At 37.3% G+C, this 21,608-nt stretch overlaps 4 protein-coding genes across 7 annotated transcripts; 3 read left to right on the top strand and 1 right to left on the bottom strand.

The window, feature by feature from the left end:
• Positions 1–436: 436 nt before the first annotated feature.
• Positions 437–3,642, top strand: LOC147542706 (serine/threonine-protein kinase D6PK-like). Of its 2 annotated transcripts, XM_086635106.1 has the most exons (4): positions 437–930; positions 1,206–1,274; positions 1,439–2,287; positions 2,619–3,642. In XM_086635106.1, exons 3-4 carry the CDS (start codon positions 1,512–1,514, stop codon positions 3,451–3,453), a joined length of 1,611 nt encoding a protein of 536 aa, XP_086491232.1. In that variant the 5' UTR covers positions 437–930; positions 1,206–1,274; positions 1,439–1,511; the 3' UTR covers positions 3,454–3,642. The 2 variants fall into 2 exon arrangements, with proteins under 2 accessions (XP_086491232.1, XP_086491231.1); XM_086635105.1 differs by having other exon boundaries at positions 450–930; positions 1,206–2,287.
• Positions 3,643–6,168: 2,526 nt separating this feature from the next.
• LOC147542705 (uncharacterized) lies at positions 6,169–9,973 on the top strand. The gene is made up of 5 exons (XM_086635108.1): positions 6,169–7,742; positions 7,830–7,915; positions 8,462–8,767; positions 9,195–9,278; positions 9,406–9,973. The coding sequence occupies exons 1-5, from the start codon at positions 7,302–7,304 to the stop codon at positions 9,764–9,766; spliced, it is 1,278 nt and encodes a 425-aa protein (XP_086491234.1). The 5' UTR covers positions 6,169–7,301; the 3' UTR covers positions 9,767–9,973.
• Positions 9,974–10,393: 420 nt separating this feature from the next.
• On the bottom strand, positions 10,394–13,323 carry PHT2;1 (phosphate transporter 2;1). Its single transcript, XM_086635107.1, has 3 exons — positions 12,127–13,323; positions 11,645–11,836; positions 10,394–11,530 (listed from the first exon to the last, which is right to left on the bottom strand). Exons 1-3 carry the CDS (start codon positions 12,862–12,864, stop codon positions 10,706–10,708), a joined length of 1,755 nt encoding a protein of 584 aa, XP_086491233.1. The 5' UTR covers positions 12,865–13,323; the 3' UTR covers positions 10,394–10,705.
• Positions 13,324–14,865: 1,542 nt separating this feature from the next.
• On the top strand, positions 14,866–21,573 carry FRO8 (ferric reduction oxidase 8). Of its 3 annotated transcripts, none has more exons than XM_086632305.1 (11): positions 14,866–15,191; positions 15,235–15,441; positions 16,038–16,132; positions 18,439–18,537; positions 18,619–18,712; positions 18,802–18,987; positions 19,070–19,307; positions 19,524–19,851; positions 19,933–20,191; positions 20,319–20,989; positions 21,090–21,573. In XM_086632305.1, exons 5-11 carry the CDS (start codon positions 18,651–18,653, stop codon positions 21,269–21,271), a joined length of 1,926 nt encoding a protein of 641 aa, XP_086488431.1. In that variant the 5' UTR covers positions 14,866–15,191; positions 15,235–15,441; positions 16,038–16,132; positions 18,439–18,537; positions 18,619–18,650; the 3' UTR covers positions 21,272–21,573. The 3 variants fall into 3 exon arrangements, with proteins under 3 accessions (XP_086488431.1, XP_086488432.1, XP_086488430.1); XM_086632306.1 differs by having other exon boundaries at positions 16,026–16,132; XM_086632304.1 differs by lacking the exons at positions 14,866–15,191; positions 15,235–15,441; positions 16,038–16,132 and having other exon boundaries at positions 17,959–18,537.
• Positions 21,574–21,608: the final 35 nt, after the last annotated feature.

Raw genomic sequence — 21,608 nt, 5'->3', positions numbered from 1 at the left:
ATTGTTAATCTAAACGAAGGCAAAACTAGCTGTAGTTGCCTAGTTGGAGAGATCGTAGAAGAGTTACCGAAGGAGACAAGTGAATTGTTAATCTAAACAAAGGCAAAACTAGCTGTAGTTGCCTAGTTGGAGAGATCGTAGAAGAGTTACCGAAGCAGACAAGTGAAAGCTGGAGTTCGCCGTCAAGACAATACCAACCATATGTCAATCAAACGGTGAAAAGGTGAGATACACAAATAACACATTTAATTCGTGACAAATCTCACGTGAATATATTACTATATACGTGCACTCAAAGTTACGATGACTGACACTTAGGCTTCTCTTCATTTTGTTAAAAACTGAATAACCACGGCAAGTACAAGTACATAAGAAGTTTGACTGTCGAGTAAAATTTAACTTGTAAACTATAACTACTTGCGTGTTGAGTTTGTTCGGATAGAAAGTTTGACCGACTGAGTTCCTTTGGATAGAAAGTTTGACATATTTTTATTTAAAATGAGACACAAGGGCCAGTTTATAAAAGTGATGAAAGAGCCAAGAGATGATGGAAAAGGTGAATGTCTTTAGGTTTGTCACCATGGACCAGTTGAGCTACAACCTCACCTTATTTTGCACACTTTACAGTATACCAATACATTGATCATCACAAAATAAGAAGAAAAAAAAAGGAAAATCTGAAAAGAATAACAAGTACCCAAACACCAAGAACAAGAGAAAATTGGAACTTGTGTTGATCCCTCTCTCTCTCTAAATATGACTTCAAAACTGTGAATTCAACTCCCTTTCTCTCTCTATCTCTCTCTAGGAACAACTGAAGGGTCATTTCCCTTCCCCCATCAGCCAAGCCATGAAACTAATCAAGAGTTTAAGTGTTTTTGCAAGTGAAGGAAATACCCATTTTGACATACATTCTCTTTCTCTACTTAGGTGAGTAAAAAAGAAGAACTTTCTCTTCATCTTTACTCTTTCTTTGTTTGCAATTTTTATGGATCATGTTATCTTTATTTTATGTCTAGATTCAATGAAAAGAATGTTCTTCTTGTTTAAATAAATTTCTTGATTTTTTTCTCAATATATTTTGGCTTAATCTTAGGGATTTTAATGTACTTTTTACTTGTATTTGAGATTAAATGAGTTTGATTTGCTTACTACCCATTTTAGCAATAGTTCTGATCTAATCTGGGTTGTGATTTATTTTTCAGTTTGAGTTGGGAATTCTGTGATCAATGGCAACAACTTTGAGATTATCCCCAGTAACTTCCCCCAAAAATGTATGTTCTCAATTGAATCATAGTGTTGTTTTAATTCCAGCTTCAAATTTCTCAAGAGAATTGTTGAGAGGTGGATGTAGTTCTTGGACAATGTCTCCTGGTTCTTCTTCTTCTTCCTCTCCTAGTTCTATAGCTAACTGTAATCTTTCATTGGTTTCGGGTAGTCCTCGAAACCTTTCTTCACCAGGGAAACGTTTCATTAATGGTGGAGTTTCTTCTAGTTCATCAAGTCCTCCCATGAATAAACCTTGTAGCTCAATTGAGGTCCTTGAGGATCAAATGGGAATTGAGACCTCAAGTGATCATGATTTAGAAAATGAACAAGTACCCGAAGAAGCTCTGGATAATCATGTTTCAATTTGCTCACTAAAGCTCACGGATTCTGTCGAGGCCATTCCTGAAGAAGAAGTTCACGAGGAGCAAACGGCTGAGTTATCGTCTAATTCGTTTAGTACCCATGGAAAGAATGCTAGTAGTTGCTATAACGAGTCGGGTGGAAGTGCGAAAGTTAGTAATTCGGGTGATTTTGTGGAGAGTGGAAAGACTAGTATTTGCAGAGGGAGTACTAGTAGTGATATTAGTGAAGATAGTGGCTCCAGTAGTGTCAACAGTTCAATGAACAAACCTCATAGGGCGAACGATTCAAGATGTGAAGCAATTCAAGCTATTCGAACTCAAGATGGGGTTTTGGGATTAAACCATTTTAGGATTTTGAAGAGGTTGGGAGGTGGAGATATCGGTACTGTTTATCTATCTGAGTTAACTGGGACTAGAACCCATTTTGCCATGAAGGTCATGGATAAAGCAGCTCTAGCGAGTCGGAAGAAACTCTTGAGAGCTCAGACAGAAAGAGAAATACTGCAGACCTTGGATCATCCTTTCTTACCCACTTTATATTCACACTTCGAGACCGAGAAATTCTCCTGCTTGGTTATGGAGTTTTGCCCTGGAGGTGATCTACATGCTCTACGACAAAGACAACCCGGGAAGAGATTTTCTGAACATGCTGCTAGGTATAGTTCTTGATCCTAAGTCTTTCTTTGTTCCTCTACAAGGTATGGAATCTATGAAATGAATAATAGATCTTTACTTAGGTAGTTAATGTTTTTTCTCGTAGTCAGATCTGAAATCTGACTCGAGGTCTGAATTACTCGGGTCAGATTTCAAAGTGTTTGTTTTTGTCCTCTCGTGATGTCTGACTACTCTGAATGACTTTGATTCAGAAGAGTCATATTCTGACTCGTCTAAATGGCCAATTTGGGTTGATTTGGTTGGCGTCACTGTCCTATTTATCCTTTGGTGGCTTGAAAAACTAAAAACTCTACCACTAAATTCGATTTGCAGGTTTTATGTGGCAGAGGTTCTTCTAGCTCTGGAGTACTTACATATGCTTGGGATCATATACAGAGATCTTAAACCCGAAAACGTATTAGTTAGAGACGATGGACATATAATGTTGTCGGATTTCGATCTTTCTCTGACTTGTGCTGTGTGCCCCACTCTCGTAAGATCAACGAAATCTGCCTACTATTCTCAACCTGATAGTGCCAATGCCAATTGTATAACTCAGCCTGCTTGTATTCAACCCTCATGTTTCATGCCGCGATTTCTATCAAGAAAATCTAAGAAGGATAAGAAAGGCAAACCAAAAAGCGAAGTCTTCCATCAAGTAACTGCACGCCCTGAGTTAATTGCCGAACCAACAGATGCTCGATCTATGTCCTTCGTGGGTACTCACGAGTATTTAGCTCCGGAAATCATCAAAGGTGAAGGACATGGTAGTGCAGTAGATTGGTGGATGTTTGGGATTTTCCTCTTCGAACTATTATACGGGAGAACTCCGTTTAAAGGAGCAGGAAATCGTGCTACCTTGTTAAATGTTGTTGGGCAACCTCTTAGGTTTCCGGAATCACCAAGTGTGAGCTTTGCGGCTAGAGATCTAATTAGAGGTTTGCTTGTGAAAGACCCTCAACATCGTCTTGCTCATAGGCGCGGTGCCACCGAAATTAGACAACACCCGTTCTTTCAGAGCGTGAATTGGGCGTTAATTCGAGGTACTACTCCACCTGAGGTCCCGAAACCATTCGTTGCTGAGATACCCAAAGTAGTAAAACAAGAAAACGGTCCTGTCGTTGATGTAAAACCTTCGGGTAACTACTTAGAGATTGATTTCTTTTAGTTCCGCTTTTATAGACACCATTTTTATGTGCTTAGGTTGTAATTTGCCGAAAATTCCTGCTTTTTTCATGGTAAGAAGAGTTCACAAAATTGTAGTTTCCTCTGACAAGAAGATGAATGTGTAACTCTTCTATTAGTAGACACTGCTAAATATTTCATCAAAATAAATAAAGAAGGTTGTTGTTTTCAATTTTTTTCATTTAATCTCCTCGACTCTTTAGTACTTTTGAGCTTGATTATGTTGTTCGAAAAGTTCGTTTCGTTTAGAATGAAATTACTAATTTCTTCTGAAAAGACGATCTGACTTCTGAGGCTAGAAACGACAGCTTACCTTGTTGAAACTTTCTGAAATGGAAAATAAAATTATGATACTTGGTGTTTATTTCTCATACAACTTGGTCTCACAAATAGAAATCGTCTCTATGCTAATACGTAGCGAACGAACAAGTCTAAAACGGTTTATAATATATATGTATGTATGTATATATTATGATTGATAGAAGAAAACAGAGATGAAATTTCTTAGCGAACGAACGAACAAGATTACGTAGTACGTGTTGGGTTTTCCTCCTAGTGGGGAAACCTAGTTGGGTTTGGATTAGGAAACCAAACCCGGACCTGAGTCGAGTTTCTTTGGGTCGGTTACTTATGACGGTGGAATTAGGATTAAGGGGGAGTCTATAAATACTACCTTAACCTAATTAAGATGTGTGTGAGGAGCACCAAAGGGGGCAACACAATTAGAAACGCACAAGAGAAGAAGGGAGAGAAGGAGGTTGCCGAGAAGAGCGGGGCAGAACTTTTTTAGCACGCGCAGTCTTCGTTGTTCGGAAAATCCGACGGTGAGTTCTTCTCCGATTGAGCTGAAATTTGGCAGAACTGTTCTTGACATATTCATCTAGTATTTGTACGGAGGGATCGTTGATTGGTCGCCGGAATCCTAGTGAATTTAGGGTCGTTTTGGGCTGCAGATTTATGGACTGTTTTGTTCTTTCTTGTGAGGGTTTCTCCGTGTTTCTTCGTGTTTGAGATTGATTCTTTTGGGAAGGGTCTGAGTCTCGGTTGGACGTAGTCTGTAACTACTTTGCTATCATAGTTGATTTGGTTGGACTACGAGTCCCGTGGTTTTTACTTCTCACGTTGAGGAGGTTTTCCACGTTAAAAATCGTTGTCTTATTTACTTTCAGTTCTTTGTTTATTGCTCCCACATATTCTTCTATATTATCCTCGTAACTAACACAAAGGGGAAAAACTCTTGTTTCCGCTGCGCCTAAGTGCCCGTTTTTCCCAACAAGTGGTATCAGAGCTCCAGGTTAGAGAGTTCTTTGGATTGTGATAACTTTGGTTATTGGTTTGTTTGTGTTAGTGATGGAATATATGGGTAGAATGATAAGTTTGAATGGTGCTAATTATCATCTATGAAAGGGTAAGATGGAAGACTTGCTCTTTGTGAAGGAATTTCACGCTCCGATGTTTCATGAGAAGAAACCTGATGAGAAGACTAAAGATCAGCGGGCGACTGAAGATCAGTGGGCATTGCTACATCGCCAAGCGTGTGGTTTGATGAGGCAATGGATAGATGACAATGTCCTGCATCATATTGACAATGAGACTGATGCTCGTTCGTTGTGGTAGAAGTTGGAGCAGTTATTTGCTTGGAAGACAAGAAACAATAAGATGTATACGATGAAAAAATTGTTAGGGATAGCGGGGCTGGTTGTCCAGGACTGTCGAGGAAAAGCGGAGCTGGCTGTTTCCAGGGCTGTCAAGGGGACAACAGGGCTGGCTGTTTCTCCCACCTAGTCGGAGGGGGAGTTTGTTGGGTTTTCCTCCTAGTGGGGAAACCTAGTTGGGTTTGGATTAGGAAACCAAACCCGGACCTGAGTCAAGTTTCTTTGGGTCGGTTACTTATGACGATGGAATTAGGATTAAGGGGGAGTCTATAAATACTACCTTAACCTAATTTAGATGTGTGTGAGGAGCACCAAAGGGGGCAACACAATTAGAAACGCACAAGAGAAGAAGGGAGAGAAGGAGGTTGCCGAGAAGAGCGGGGCAGAACTTTTTCAGCACGCGCAGTCTTCGTTGTTCGGAAAATCCGACGGTGAGTTCTTCTCCGATTGAGCTGAAATTTGGCAGAACCGTTCTTGACATATTCATCTAGTATTTGTACGGAGGGATCGTTGATTGGTCGCCGGAATCCTAGTGAATTTAGGGTCGTTTTGGGCTGCAGATTTCTGGACTGTTTTGTTCTTTCTTGTGAGGGTTTCTCCGTGTTTCTTCGTGTTTGAGATTGATTCTTTTGGGAAGGGTCTGAGTCTCGGTTGGACGTAGTCTGTAACTACTTTGCTATCATAGTTGATTTGGTTGGACTACGAGTCCCGTGGTTTTTACTTCTCACGTTGAGGAGGTTTTCCACGTTAAAAATCGTTGTCTTATTTACTTTCAGTTCTTTGTTTATTGCTCCCACATATTCTTCTATATTATCCTCGTAACTAACACAAAGGGGAAAAACTCTTGTTTCCGCTGCGCCTAAGTGCCCGTTTTTCCCAACAGTACGAACAAGTCTAAAACGGTTTATTATATATATATATATATATATATGTATATATTATGATTGATAGAAGAAAACAAAAGTCATGGGATGAAATTTCTTATACGGCACGATTTTGTGAGTGGTTGTACATGAGAGTCTTGTTTTGTGTTTGTTAACATTGGGGTGATATAGGCATAGAATTTTGGGGTTGAAATATTTAGCACCTCAAGAAATATCAAATCACATGTGCATTGTGAATTCTAAAACTAAGATTTTGAATTTAAAAGTAATTAGTACAAAATTACATATTATTTTTGTCAAGTTTTACTAATTCTAATTACTTTTTGTACATTGTTACTAGGATGGAAGGTTTCGTTTCCGAATCTTTTACAGAGATATTCAAGATGACACTCATTTTGAATCCTTCAATCTTTTTCTTCTTTTTAAAGCGTCACTGCTTCATCTTCATCTTCTTCACCACCACTACCGTCATCGACTGCTTTCCTCACCATCTCATCTCTCTCCAATCTTTCTCATCTCTCTTCGTTATTTCATCTCGTCTTATTTCTCACCTCATCTCTCTCCAATCTCTCTCATCTCTCTTCGTTCTTTCATCTCGTCTTATTTCTCACCATCTGTCATCTTAGTCCACCATTATTGCCAAAGGATCCACCGAGGAAGGAATTTTATGTCGTTGGTGAAGAGATGGAAAGGTAAAAGATGCGCGTGAATAAGAAGAGAGAGAACCAAAAACAGAAAATATACTATTTGGATCTTCAAAATAAGTATCGTTTTAACAAAATACAGCCAACCTAATCAAACTAGATAGACTAGTTTGTTGCCAAAATCTATCATTTTCGTATTAAGAACTTCTAAATTTGTAGCAACGTCTTCAAATAAACACAAATACAAATTAAATTACAATACGATCATACCGTGTGCCCTTATTCAAGTCGAAATTTAAAAAATTTTTGTACAACAAATAAAATGAGGTCGACCGGACATCTATAAGACTATACCACTCAACAACCCCCTCTCCTAATAGACTCTATAGTTGAAGGAAGAACGAGTTACATAGGTTTTAAATGAAAATCTAATACGCTCAAATAATTAAGTATCGCATGACGTATTTGAGATGACAGTTAACGTGTTAGAGAGACGGGTTATACCTAATCACCTCTAGTGTGATAGATCATATGTCTTTGTCATGTTAGAAAATAAAAAATTTGTAAATCTTCCCAAGTTCCCGGGCGGGTCCCGTTTGAGTGATTCATAGGCGTGTGAGATTGAGAAAAGATAGACCTATCATTGGAATGCGCACCACGCACATTTCATATCTCAGGCTCCTTCGTCCTTCTTCTTCTTCCTTTTCCCTTTCCCTTTCTACTCTTCAAACCCTAATTCCCACCATGGACGGATCTGCCGGAGAAGAAATTCCATCCAACTCCGTTGACACTCTTCCTGTCACCGTTGATCCTCTTTCCGTTACTCCTCCCGATTCCCAGATTAACGGAGAACCAACAACTGTTACCGTCGATTCTCCGATTGAAGATGACGTCAAATTCGGATTCCAGCGATCTGAAATGTTCTCAACTTCTCTCTCTGGAACCGTTGATCCGTACGCGAGACACCTCTTTCTTTGTTATCAGAGTCCTGAGAGTTGGCCTTCTAACGTTGAAGGTAAAGATGGCGATGTCCTTCCTCGTAGCTTTGCTGCTGCACTTAAATCTCAGAGTGAGAAGATTACTGGAAAGGTTAGTTTCCTCGTTACTGGAAATTCATGTTTTTATTTTTCAATCGATTTGATTAGGTTTTGATGTTTCAATTTGATTGGTTTACAGACACGATTGACTATATGTGAAGGACGAGATGGAACTGATTTTTCTAATGGAGATGTCTTGATTTTCCCTGAAATGGTTAGATACAAGTAAGTTTTGAATCCTGAAGGCTGAAATTATATTAGGTCTTCAACTGTACCAAATTGTGTGAGATCGTACTTATTTGAACCATTTTGACCTAATATATTTTGCACCTTTAGGGTTTCTGCATGTTCTCTAGTTACAGTTTTGGTGAATTTTTGTCTGAACTAGTACCAAATTGGCAAATTTAGCATTGACTCTTTTTAAATAATCAAATACAAGTAAATTATGATATCTTGGCTGAAATCCCTCATTTTCTTTCAAGAGTCCCTCTGTCTTTTTGCATCCGAGGTTGTATCAGATTGTACTAATCAGAGTTAGTAGATACTTTACCCGCCCTTGCTTCCCCTGTAATGAATTCTCTTACTCTTTTTGGGTGGGTTTCTGATCAGTACCCCAAATTTGGCGTACTTGAATCCCCGGTCTTATTAACTCAGTTTCCTTTTAAAAGTCTATAAGTCATGATTTCTTCTCTCAAATCATATACTCTTTGTTCTTTTAGAAATCATTATCGTATATGTGATGCTATATTGATCTGTGTTTAATCATTGAAGGGGTTTGACGCACCTTGAAGTGGAAAAATTCGTGGAGGATGTCCTGGTAAATTCCTCGACCTGGGCTTCTGGGACGGTGGAACCATTGAAGGGTTCATATGTTTTTGTTTGCTCCCATGGTAGTCGAGACAAGAGATGTGGTGTTTGTGGACCAGCACTTATTGAGAAATTTAAAGAGGAGATTGGATCGCGAGGAATGGTGGATCAAGTTTTTGTAAGTGCGTGTTCCCACGTTGGGGGTCACAAATATGCTGGAAACTTGATAATTTTCAGTCCTGATTCGTCGGGAAAACTTGCTGGACATTGGTAAGATTGTTATCCTATTTCTTTTTGATTGGTCATTGTCATTTTTCCTTTTCACTTAGATTGTGTTTGATAGCCTTCATTTCCGTGTAAATACATGGGTTTTAAAGAAATAAGCTAGTTTCCAATTTTTTTGCAATTTTATTTCGATGGAACAAGCCTATTAACTCAAAAGCTCCGCAAGAAGTGTGTTCTTAAAACAATTTAATGGAATACACAGTTTCAAAAAATTTAATGGAATACACTTCTTAGCCTCTCTCGGGCACTCGGCCAGTCACTTAACTCGTGGAAATGAAAACACTTCAATGTAACACATCTCCTCTTGCTATCAAACACAACCTTAGTGGAGAGTCAATTATAGCTTGTCTTTCCCAACTAAGGGAAATGGTGGTGAGTGGTGTGTAATTATTCTTTTGTTTTCCTTTTGAAGGTATGGTTATGTTACCCCTGATGATGTTCCCACTCTGCTCGATGAACATATTGGGAAGGGAAATATCATCGAAAAGCTTTGGAGGTTTGATTCCTACGCACTTACACTTCGATATCCTCGTTATTAATAATAACAGGCGACACGTTAATCTGAAGTTCCTTAATGTTCCCCGGGAAAATAATAAATATCTAATCGACTATGTCAATTACAGGGGGCAGATGGTTACTCTTAATCCAGATGAAGTGAAGCCAACTGAAAACGGCGATTCAACTTTAACAAACGGAGACAAATTGGAAAACACTGAGAAAGAACCTCAAGGAAGCACCGAACGTGATTTGAAGGATGAGGGAGGTTGTTGCCAAGGTGCCAATGGATTTTCTTGTTGCAGAGATGAGAAGGTGGAACTGAAGAACGTGGAAGAAACAGCTGAAGTTGCCAAAACAAAAGTTCTAGACAAGGTTTCAGCATGGATGGGGAAGTGGGAGCAAAATGAAGTTCTTGCAGCAGCTGCTGTTGTTGGTGCAGTGGCAACCATCGGTGTCGCCTATAGTTTTTACAGAAGGTCAGGCTGAATCATTTCTTCGACATTCATTTGCTACTGTTATTTGGTTGTGGGTAGTTACCGTATTGTGCTTTTGATACAGAGCTAGAGAAAACTGATGAAAATAAATCTGTACCACGTATTTTGATTTTTGAAGTAGTTTTATGGTACGTGAGCATGGTGAAAACCTTGGATATAACCCTAAACAAAATATATATAGGATGACAATTTTCTTGTTTATGGTTCTTCGTTCTTAACCTGTTAATTTCGATATTACTTGATCATGATATATTGTTTCTGTCTGTTATGTTAGTTATAAACTCGATTAGGAATTACTTGGATTTGTTTAAATTCATTATACTATTTATTGCTGACAATTTCATTGTCTGTCTCAGCTTCATTCTCTTTGTCAGGCTCAAATAATTCTTATCATCTCCAAAAACCTGTTCACTCGGTTGCTACCATTTCGACCCATAATTCGTCGAACAATTACCTAATTTTAACAACAGTAGTAGACTTTGAGTCTGTATCTTTCTCTCTCTCTTTATCCCGTCCGAACAACTGAGTTACTCCTGGTATAGAATATCAAGTTGGTAGCTCTGTTTCCAAACCGATATCAACGGAGACGATTAAAGAAAAGAAAAAGATAAGAATTCTGTTGCTTAGCATTGAATCGAGATTACGATTGAAATCTTGAATCCAACAAACATTTATAGCAAACAATCATAGAAAATGAAAAAACGGAAGTTCTCTCAATTGCAAAGAACAGTAGGCAGAATCATGAAATACTAGATGAAACTACCCAATCTCTAGATAAACCCATTCCTCCTCTCTTTCTCTCCCTCTCTCAGTGTTCTGTTTGTGCACAATATACAACATAATTTTCCTTCAGACCAAATTCAGAAACAGTGGTGTTTTCAATCAGATAAAGGTCTCAAACTTGTTTCTTGGATGGTTTTGATTATTACCATTATAGTAGATAAGCCAAGAGCTTGGTAAGAATCCATGTATAGGCAATTGAAAGAAATGCACCAACAGGAATTGTGATAGCCCAAGAAGTCACAATCCCTTTAACAGTTTCGGCCCTCACGTTGTTAAGTCCTCTCGCAAATCCAACACCCATGACAGCTCCAACGAGAGTGTGAGTTGCTGAAATAGGTAGTCCCAACTTTGACGCGAAAAGAACAACGGTTGCTGCTGCAAATTCGGCTGCAAATCCTCTAGTTGGCGTTAACTCAGTTATTTTCTTCCCAATCGTTGCTATAACCATATAACCCCACATCATTAAACCTGCAACTATACCGAATCCTCCCCAAGCAATAACATCGACCGGAATCACAATCTCGGCTCCACTTGTGCCTCCTCCAAGAATAGATAAAGCACCGGCTAATGGGCCAATGGCGTTGGATACATCGTTGCCTCCATGAGCAAATGACATGAAGCAAGCCGACAGAACCTGCATATACCCAAAGACTCCGTACACGATCTTCAGCTGCGTTCCAGTAGGACCGGCGATATCAGAGAGGAACCCGACATTTTTGTTCTGAGATAAATCATCTGTTTGTTCTTCTTCTTTAGATTTCGCCTTAGAGAGGAGATGACCTAGTTGTTTGTTTATAGCTATGTTCACTAGCAATGCACCTACAACCCCACAGGCTAGAGCTTGGCCTAGAGCTATAAGAGGGACATTGCTAAGAGGAAGAGCTACAAATGATATAGAAGCAACGCCCGTGAAAACTGCAATTGGTGCAGCAGCAGCGGCAGCTTGCCCTGGATTTGGGGCACAGTAAACAAACTAGAAACAAAAAAGAAAATGGTAAGCGCCGAGAACGATTTTAAGATGAGCAGAATTCCTTTAGAGAGTTCGAAATAGTTTGAGTTTTGAGTTCAATGTAAATTTCGGAAATACCCTTCGTATACATTTGTAGACGAGAAACGAGACTACTGCTCCAACGACAGGGGAAATGACCCATGATGAAGTCACTCGGGCAAGTGAGCTCCAAAAGACAGCTTCAACTCCTCCATACACCAGACCAAATCCAACCATTGATCCTACTATGCAATGTGTGGTGGAAACTGGCCAGCCGAAGTAAGACGCGACCTGAATACACATGAAACATTTCAAGGAACTGAACTATTGCCGAATTGAAGATGGAATCGAGATGGAAACGTCCACCGGTTGATGTTTCATAAACATATAAGACACATTATATTGGAATGGTCTTTGGTTTTTGAAGCGTACAAAACAGAATTATCAGATCTTAAGTCCTACTCATTCTAAAGATCTCAACTAGCACATTAATAACTTGTTTAAATGCATCTTATAACAGGTAATATCATCATCATCATATGGTAATCGAAAAACCGAAAAAGGAAGTACAAGAAATGCACCTGCAACCAGGTACCAGCAGCTCCAAGAGAAGAGATCAAACCAGCAAAAAGCAAAGACTCCTTCCCTTGAAAAACATTAGCAACAAGAATTCCATTCTGCATTGTACTTGTTACATGTCTACCCATCAATAAAGCCCCGGAAAATTCTAACACGGCGGCCGTTAGTACTGCCTGTCGGAGACTCAAAGCTCCCGAACCGACCGAAGTCCCCATTGCATTAGCAACATCGTTCGCTCCGATATTCATAGCCATGTACAGACCAAACAACAAAGTGATATAAGAAAGGAACTTGGTTTTTAAGTCCAAACCCTGTCCTAATGATTTCATGAAAAATGGAACAATTAGAGCAGCAACAGCAATACAAATTGATATTGCAGTAGCTGTTTTTGATGAGATATGAAATGCTTGAGCCATTCCAAGTAACTCATCAGATTTCTCATCCTCTTCAAGACTTCCATTTTTAACATCACTTGCTACTAGTTGTTCTTGTCCTTGTTGTTGTTGTTGTTGTTGGTGGTGTTCTTCTCCTTCAGCAAAAGAAGATAGAGTTGCAGAAGGTATGATGAATTTAGAACTCAATCTAAGTAAAGAAGACTTGGGTAGTTTAGAATTGAGCTTAAAATCTTTAATAGAGAAATGGGTATTATGGAAAGAAGAAGAAGAAGAGTGGATTTTGTGTTGGGAGATTTGAGATCTTCCAAGGGTTCTAGATAAAGAAAAGCAATAAGAAGGACTCATATCTTAATAATAAGATGGGGAGAAGGAAGAGAAAGGTAGAAACTAGAGAGAGGAAGAAGAGAATATACTAGTGTTTTATTCTTTAAGGTGGATAGTTAGCCATGGAATGTGAAGGAGTATAGAATTAGAGATAGAGGGTTGTAGGAGAAGAAAAGAGGAAGAAATGTGCATATTTTTGAGATTTTTAGGAGAAGATAGATAGAGAGAGAGAGAGAGAAGGAGAGAGATGAGTTTATGGATTTGGCTGCTTTGTTGGATCGATTGAAATGAGTGGTAGTTGTTTTGTTTTGGATACTCAGGATTTCCTCATGTCCACATAAGAAGTTGAATTTACAAAAGTGAAAGGGATGCTACCTCTATAAAATTAAATAAATAGATAAATTCGTCGTCAGTCGGCACCTTTAGCTACCAAGTGGATTTGGCTATGCCGAAGGTAAATCTCAGAGTACATACAAGTATTGCGGACTCTATAGAGTCTTCGGGTATATTGCTAATGGTTTTTTTGAACAATAAGATTTGAACTCTAGTCTCTTTAAGATAAGTACACATTACCACTTAGACATTAGTTAAAGTGGATTTTTCACTCATGGATACATCTATTTTTAACATGGTTTCTTAAATGAACTATTGTATCCTCAACAAAAAAAAAAACTATTGTACTAAAATCATATATATTAAAATTATCTAAATAACATATTTTGGAGCATGAATCTCTCTCTCTCTCTCTTCATGCAGATTTTTTTTACATAGGGTTGAGACAATAGAACAAGGGACAAAGTCTCCGACGAACAATTAGCAGACATAAAGGTGAGCATCGGTGGGTCGACAACTGCTTTTGGTTTTAAAATGGATCAATTATGACTTTGGTTGAAGAGGTTTGTCAAGTTTCATTGAGCGTGGCCTAGTTGAGTTAGTTGGTCCAAACTGTTAAAAATTTTTTTACTTCAAAATGTTTAATTCTGTTAGAAATTTGTGCGGGATTATATTATTGCCCTCTCTCTTTTTTGGAAGATTATCTACTAAAACAGAAAACTATTTTTAAAGAGAAAGAAATCTGTTGAGATTGAAGATATAAATCTGAAAATAAAAAAGGAAAAAAGGAATAAAATTTAGAGAGAGAGAAAATAGGAAAAATCTAGAGAGATGTTCGAAATGTGTCTAGTACATAACCCAATGGCTAGTACACAAAACAATTCCCAGTACACAAGAAAATTCTCAGTTCGAAAGTGAATAAATAAATAAAAAACTGGAAATTTAGAGAGAAAAAATCGAAATTGGAGAGAGAATAGGTTAAAATATGGAGAGAAAATAAGAATAGAAAACTGTTAGAGAGAGAAAGAACAAAAAACTTTGATGTTTTAGAGATTGAAATAGATAAAATGTGAAACAAAATAAGAATGATGAAGAAGATTTTTGAAGTATAAATAAAAAGGAAGAAGGAATTGAAACAAAATATAATGGGCTACATCCAAAAAAATTTGCCAAAATTTCGACAAAAATGGCGCCATTTTGAGAGTTTGAAAAAAAAATCGGAATATTTTAGAGAGAGAAACAAAAAAATGTACGGGAAATTAATTATTTCCTGTCATCGCGTCAGATTGTCAGAAAATACGGAAATGTCCCGTCCAAGGGCAAGACGGGAAGAAAATAAAAACATGAAAAAATATTTTTTCTGACATTTAGACCTACTTTATATTTTTTGGCATTAATGAACTGGGCTCTTATTTTGGGCTTAATTTTAGGTCATCGTCCAATCCCCCTAAAGTATTCAAGACAAACCTACCTGAACTCTAATTCAATTGGGATATTAAACTTCGCTTCCTTAAAAATAGCCTATATTTTCAGAGAATTTCACATTTTGTATATTCCAAATCTTTTATCATGTATAAATTGATATACAGAAAATTGAGTCGAACTCCTCATTTTAAGTCTTTTTAAGTTAAAAAAGGACAAATAATATTTTGTTCGGTTAGAAATCCAGCGTTCGTATTTTGTCCGTTTAGAATCTTAAATATTTGTATTTTGTTTGCTTGAAAATCCAATATTCGTTTACAAATCTTTTGCAAACAGTTGCACTTGCAACATTTGCAAACCAGTTACAACTCTGTTACAAATTGTTGCGACCCTTTTGCAAATCGTTACAAATCCTCTTGCAAACCGTTGTAAACCTCTTGTAAACAGTTGTAAATTACGAAAAATATCTTGAAAGTTGAAGACTGGAGAAATCGAGTGATCATATTTCAGCGAAACAAAAGATTTATAATTGATATAATAGTATACAACTACATACATTTGCATAAGGGAGAATCATCTCTCCAACTTACCGGGCTTAATAACTTTTTAAACGGGCCTAGTTATGGGCCAACCCAGTGGTCTTGGGCTTCTTGAAGATTTTAGCGCGCTTATATTTACGCGGGAATTGTAAGAACAGAGATAGAGAGATAAAGTAAGGTTTTTGTGTTTTTTGAAATGGAAGGGTTTAGTGATCTAAATTAGAGGTGGTCTTAGGGTTTTGAGGAAGCTACGATTACAGGTTTTATATTAATGTAGGAGCGGAAACGTTTATCATGAAATCAGGTACCATAGAAAATTAGGGTTTACGATTGTTTTGCTTTTTTTGATCTGAACTAGTTTCAAACTCTTGTTTTGTTTTCTTTTAAGTAATCTCTTGGTTGAATTTATATCTAGGGTGGATCAAATCTTGCATATTAGACGACTCTTTTTATTCTTGAAATTTCCAATTTGAGTTTTCTTAAAAAAATTGTTTTTAGGGTTTATATAGAATGGTTGGTTGTTGCTTCTAACGTTTTCTAGGGTTTATATTGAATGATATAAATGAATGCAGATACTTTAATCCATATTTCACACACATTATCAACCTATCAGAATCAAGAAATGAAATTTCATTTCGGTACACATGGAAATGGAAATATTTTGGTCATTTCTCGAAATATTTCAAAATTTATGTCCTTGACAAGACATTGTTAAGAGAAAATTAGTTAAATTTCAGTTTCGATGGAAAATTCGGTAGGCATAGAAATATTTCTATCATTTCGACCGAAATATTTCGAAATTTATCCTTCCATGGCTCATTATAGTACTGTTATCTGTGGTTATGTTTTCTTTTGTGATATTATATAAGCTAACCCATTCTAATGAAGTTATCCTTCCAGGAAATTCTCGAAAGCAGGAAGGTAATCGTTCAAAGTGAGAATACCCCTTCAAAGTTGCCGGTGGAGATGCTCATTAAATTCCTGCTTTTGAACAAGTATTTATGTTTCTTATCTCTCACTCACATGTTTATTAGCCAACTAGTCATATGTACAGAAATCCAACGCTGGTACGAGGTGTTGGAAACAACTTACAAAATCCCTGAAGTAAGACACAGCCAACACATAGATTTTCCTGTCTATAGTTATTACGCACATATTTAGTTCGAATGTTATTCCTTGTTGATCAACTCCCGATTAAACTAAAAAGTACTATGTCTAAAAAGTTTTGGATGAAGAGAAAGCTTTTCCTTTACAAACCATATTTATATTATATTTATCGTGCTTCTATTTGTTTTACTTATTCTTCTTTTTGCTTTCATAAAACGTCTCCCAATCTCTAAAATCTAACCCGTTCTCTTTTTAGTCGTGTACAAATGAAAAAAAATGGTCATTTTTTCCTTATTTGATGATCGGATCTCAATCGAACACTACTTGAAAAGAGCTCTTCTGGTCAGAAAGGAAATGTTTCAAGGCAGAGGCAGACCCCTAAAGTGGGGGAGAGAAAGTCACTCAGTCTCTCAATTGTCATCTCTAAATCGCTATGTATCCTCATTTTCTTCATGATGTAGAATAGGGTAGAGTTGAGTTTCCCTGAGACACGGGTTTAATGTAGGCATATCGCAATCCAGAGGTGCCCACAGAATCTTCTAAATAGATTAATGAGCTTATTTTGTATTTTCAATCTATAGGGACTATTTTGGAAGGGGCTTGGGGTCTCTATAGCCAAATCCATTTCTGAATTTTTCTTTTCTTACCCTATTTTTAGTAAAGAAAAAGAAGACCTTCGACAAAACCATCTTTTTTACTAATTTTATTAGACGAACCCATTTGAAAAACTAGGAAAGTTATGGAGCCGTAGCTCCGATTAAAAAAATTGAAGTAATATTCTTTTGGTCAAATTTTTTGGCCTTCCTTATCTAAAAAGTTTCCCCTTCCAATTTTTTTTTATAAAAATCTACCTACTCTATCTCAGCAAGCTTTCTTTCTTTAAAAATCCTAAACATGAGGCCAATTTTTAGACATTTGACTTTGACTCTTCAATTCAGATTGAAAATAAGTGTACGTAAAATAGGTTCAGAAAATATCGTTGTTAGACATTTTCAGAGATGTCGAGTTACAAGAAAATAGTCTTAAATTAGGTTCTTTCCTATCAGATGCGGAGTTAAAAAAAAACCGACCGACACTACCTTAATATAATAGTCGCAGCTGAACTTGAACCCTGGCGTGGTGGTGGCTAATGGGATAGTTGACAATGATGTAGCAAAGAAAGTAGCTACCACATATAGTGGCCTAGTAGAAGAAGAAAATGGAAGAAATGGACCACCACTTACTAGATTTTAGTGCACACTCCTGCTCATTATCTGCCCACCAATTACACAGTACCAATCAACTTGGATTCAGATTTTTTGGGTTGAAGTGACCCTGTCACCCAGAACAACCACCTGTGTATATAATTATACATAGAAACAATCACAAGAAATAATTGTAAAGATGCCCAACTATGTTTGGACCCACCATGATAATCGAAAATTAAAAAATCTCCTAACTGTTTTTGAGTTTGGTTAATCCAGGATGCATAAGATGATCGGCCGCTCGGTTTGTCTTTGCACAAGCAAATGTGGCAATAGACGATCAACGTTGATCACCTAATAAACCACCTGGGTGAAACCTAATCAACTACCTCACATGTGTTTTTCGAGGGACAAACAGTCAATATGTATGTATATATATATATATATGTCAATAGCAAATAAAAACATAATAAACCACAAAGAAACAAAAGTGGTGGGGTTAATAGTAGATACCAAAACCACTACACAATAAGGACCAAGTTCAAAGTTTACATCATTCAAAAAAAGAGAAGAAAGAGATTCTACCTTTTGAGCTTTGACAAATTTTCAAGCAAGTATTAAAGAAAAATAACTGAATTCTCGATCGTCATGATATTTTCACTACACATTAGAATGAAATATAGATAAAGATGATATCATAACAGCTTTTAACAGAACTCCGTCTGCTTTTAAGTTTCTTTGTTAGAAAGATTGAATCTGTTTAAGTCTTTTTCATGGATAAAAGGAAAAAAGCAGCCATGGATGGAACTGACATACACTAACTCAGCTGTGTGGAGGGGACCTATCCATATAAGTTTCCTTTAAATGTCATTCCTGCTCTCTTCTTGGAGATAACTTTCTATCTAAACAGAATTATAGAGTTGAAATTCAGAAGGAAAAGGGATCTATCATGTTTTCCAGTGGCAATCTTCTTACTGTTCTCAAACTATTATTGATCTTGATCTTTGCAGTTTGGGTATCTCTTTGGCTTCTCAAACCAACTGAGTTTTGGACAAAATCATGGCATAAAGCTGAAGATGCTGCTCGAGAAACAGTTTTTGGATACTATGGTACTTGAATGTTGAACCTCTCTCTCCCTTTATATATGTACTTGAGATTCTATGAACTTATTTACCTAGGACAAATTGCAGGTCTCAATTTTGTGGTTTATTCAGTACCAATTATGGCTATTGCTGCAATTGGATTCATATACTTGCATTTGTATTCTAAGATACAAAGAAACAGGTAAGATAAGATTTAGTTGTTTGGTTGTTTTCAAGTTTCAGTTTATATTGAGCTGAAATTGTTTGTTGTTTCTTGAATTTGAATGACAGACAGGTGAGAATGTCAATCACCAATCTCTCCAATCCATTAATAGTTTCTAGAACTCTAGGGGTTGTATCTGGGGCAGAGCTTATCGCTGTGACAGTCTTCATCGTCTTTCTGGCATGGACAATGTATGCTCACCTCTCCAAAGATTTCAAGAAGATGGTGCCGAGCAAGTCGCTCAAATTGAATATGTGGGTAACTTATGAAAAAATAACAATTTTAAATGACTTTCGAGCATTTCGATATGATTTTGATATTTTATGTGTATCTTAGGTGGCAATTTAAGTTCATGAAGGTAGGAACCAGGCTGGGTTTGTTAGCAGAAGCATGCCTAGCACTTCTTCTTCTGCCTGTTCTAAGGGGTATGTCATTATTTCGACTAATTGGCTTCCAGTTTGAAGCTTCCATAAGATACCACATCTTTCTTGGGACTGCTATGATATTTTTCGCAACATTGCATGGTGCAAGCACCTTCCTTATATGGGGGGTTAAACATCGTATTCTGGATGAGGTACATATACTGAGGTTTTAACTTGCCGGATTTGGATTTCCATCTTATGTTCATTTTAGTGTAACTGATTATATTTCCTTAATTGGGTCTTTTCTTCCGGAGGCCCAAACCTTGACTGATACTATCCGTGCCCCATCTGGCCCGATCATAAGGTCTCATCTTTGCAATGAGATTATCATTCTATCGGCAAACTTCTAATAAGTCCATAAATGACAGATGTGGCTGTGGCAAAATACGGGAAGGGTGTACCTTGCTGGAGAGCTCGCACTTGTAACAGGATTAGTCATCTGGATCACGTCACTCCCGCAAATACGACGTAAATGGTTTGAAATTTTCTACTACACACACCATCTTTACGCAGTCTTCTTAGTACTTTTCTTGATTCATGCTGGAGATCGGCACTTTTACATGGTCTTCTCTGGAGTTCTTCTATTTGGACTTGATAAGCTCCTTCGAATTATCCAATCAAGAGCTGAAACTTGTGTGCTTTCGGCACGCATTTTCCCCTGTAAAGCTGTAGAACTCAATCTTACCAAAAACCCAAGTAAGTTTGTCGACCACCATATTCAATAAATAATGGTATAAATTAGAAAGTTAAACTATTAACAAGGTCTGAGTATTGCAGGTTTGAGCTATACACCGACAAGTTTGATATTTCTAAAAGTACCTAGCATATCGAAGCTTCAATGGCATCCTTTTAGTATAATCTCCAGCTCCAGTGTATCTGATGACAGAATATCAGTTATAGTTAAAGGTGATGGGTGGTGGACAAAATCACTCTATAACACAATCGTTGCCGCTCATGATTCTGATCCTTATCAGGATAAATGTCTACCTATTCATGTCGAAGGCCCTTATGGACCACCCTCTACAGATTTCCTAAGGTAAATTCCTTTCTTGTTATTGCTGAAAGTTGAAATAGGAATACCAAAAAAGAAGTCCAAAATGAAGAGAAGAGAGGACTAACAAATTAAGGAATTTGTTAACCTTGGATGTAATTTGTGGGTGCAGATATGAGAGTTTAATTCTGGTTGCCGGAGGAATCGGAGTAACTCCATTGTTAAGCATACTGCAGGAAATAGCTTCTACTCAGAATAGGCAAAAGACTCCGACAAGAATACGTCTGGTATATGCGGTAAAGAAGTCGGTAGACATAAGTTTGTTAAACCCAATTTCACATTTACTTTTAAACCAGTCATTAAGCCAACCAAGTCTAACCGTAAACGTTTTTGTTACCCAAGAAGAAAAGTCATCAACAACACTAAGAGAACTACTAAATGAGCAGATATCTCAGGCCCAAACTGTAAACTTCGATTCAAGATCTACTGCAATTTCCGGGATTGGTAGTTTACCTTGGTTAACTGGAGTAGTAGGAATATCTTCGGTTATTTTCTTTCTTGCACTTGTCTTACTAAACCATGCATTTATTCACTCGGAAAAAAAGGATTCCGAGAAGAAGAACCCGTCTTGGATTACTAATCTCCTTCTCATTTGTTCCTTTATTATCGCTTTACTTTTCGGTGGCTTAGCTACAATGGCAGTGAAACTGAGAAAATCGAAGAAAGACGTACCTTCTTCACTTGCTGTTAAACAAACCAGAGAGACTGAGTTCGGTTATTTGGACTCAAAAGCTAGTCTTGAGGATCATGAGATTCATTATGGAAGAAGACCCAACTTCGAAGGTACTGTTATAAACTTATATGTTATTATATAAAACCATCATTCAAATATATTGAAGTTTGAGAACTCACTATTTTTTCATGTTTTGTGAACTTTCGGCAGATATATTCTCTAAACTTCCAAACCAAAATGGAGATTCAAACATAGGAGTACTGGTCTGTGGACCTGAATCGATGATAGAATCGGTGGCGATATCATGCCAGAAGCATTCACATGGTTTCACTAATGGTGGTAAAGGAAGGAAGCCTCGCTTCAATTTCCATTCGCTAAACTTTGCACTTTAGTGTCACCTTCTTCAGGACTCCTGTTGATAACCCTAGCCCAGAAGATAGACACAAACAAAGCATATGATAAGGTTAACTAGGTTCCTTGTATAGGCCAATAGAGTGGAATGCTTGTTGTATAATGTTGTGGCTTAAGCTTTAAGACCTACTTGTTGATTAACATTTCGACATTTGCTTTTAGACCCAAACCATATATATATATATATATATATATAGATGAACTTATACATATTTATGCTCTTTGTTTTGTTTGTTTTTTTCGATTGAGAGTGTTCTAGTGGAAAATTTGCATTTGATATTCATTGTGAATTGTCATTGTTGAACTATATTTTTGTTG

The sequence above is a fragment of the Eschscholzia californica genome, unplaced genomic scaffold (genome assembly GCF_041429995.1).
Source record: "Eschscholzia californica isolate CP2 unplaced genomic scaffold, dmEscCali1.0.p SCAF_4, whole genome shotgun sequence".
NCBI classification, from domain to species: domain Eukaryota; kingdom Viridiplantae; phylum Streptophyta; class Magnoliopsida; order Ranunculales; family Papaveraceae; genus Eschscholzia; species Eschscholzia californica.
Note: the sequence above shows the minus strand (reverse complement) of the source record. Positions and strands in the feature narration are given on the sequence as shown.

Coding starts and splice junctions, on each gene's coding strand:
- LOC147542706 (XM_086635105.1), top strand. CDS start 1,230: ATGGCAACAACTTTGAGATTATCCCCAGTAACTTCCCCCAAAAATGTA. Junction 2,288..2,618: donor TTTTCTGAACATGCTGCTAG/GTATAGTTCTTG, acceptor TTCGATTTGCAG/GTTTTATGTGGCAGAGGTTC.
- LOC147542705 (XM_086635108.1), top strand. CDS start 7,302: ATGCGCACCACGCACATTTCATATCTCAGGCTCCTTCGTCCTTCTTCT. Junction 8,768..9,194: donor GGAAAACTTGCTGGACATTG/GTAAGATTGTTA, acceptor TTCCTTTTGAAG/GTATGGTTATGTTACCCCTG. Junction 9,279..9,405: donor ATCATCGAAAAGCTTTGGAG/GTTTGATTCCTA, acceptor TGTCAATTACAG/GGGGCAGATGGTTACTCTTA.
- FRO8 (XM_086632304.1), top strand. CDS start 18,378: ATGTTTTCCAGTGGCAATCTTCTTACTGTTCTCAAACTATTATTGATC. Junction 18,713..18,801: donor TCTAAGATACAAAGAAACAG/GTAAGATAAGAT, acceptor TTTGAATGACAG/ACAGGTGAGAATGTCAATCA. Junction 20,192..20,318: donor CCCTCTACAGATTTCCTAAG/GTAAATTCCTTT, acceptor TTGTGGGTGCAG/ATATGAGAGTTTAATTCTGG.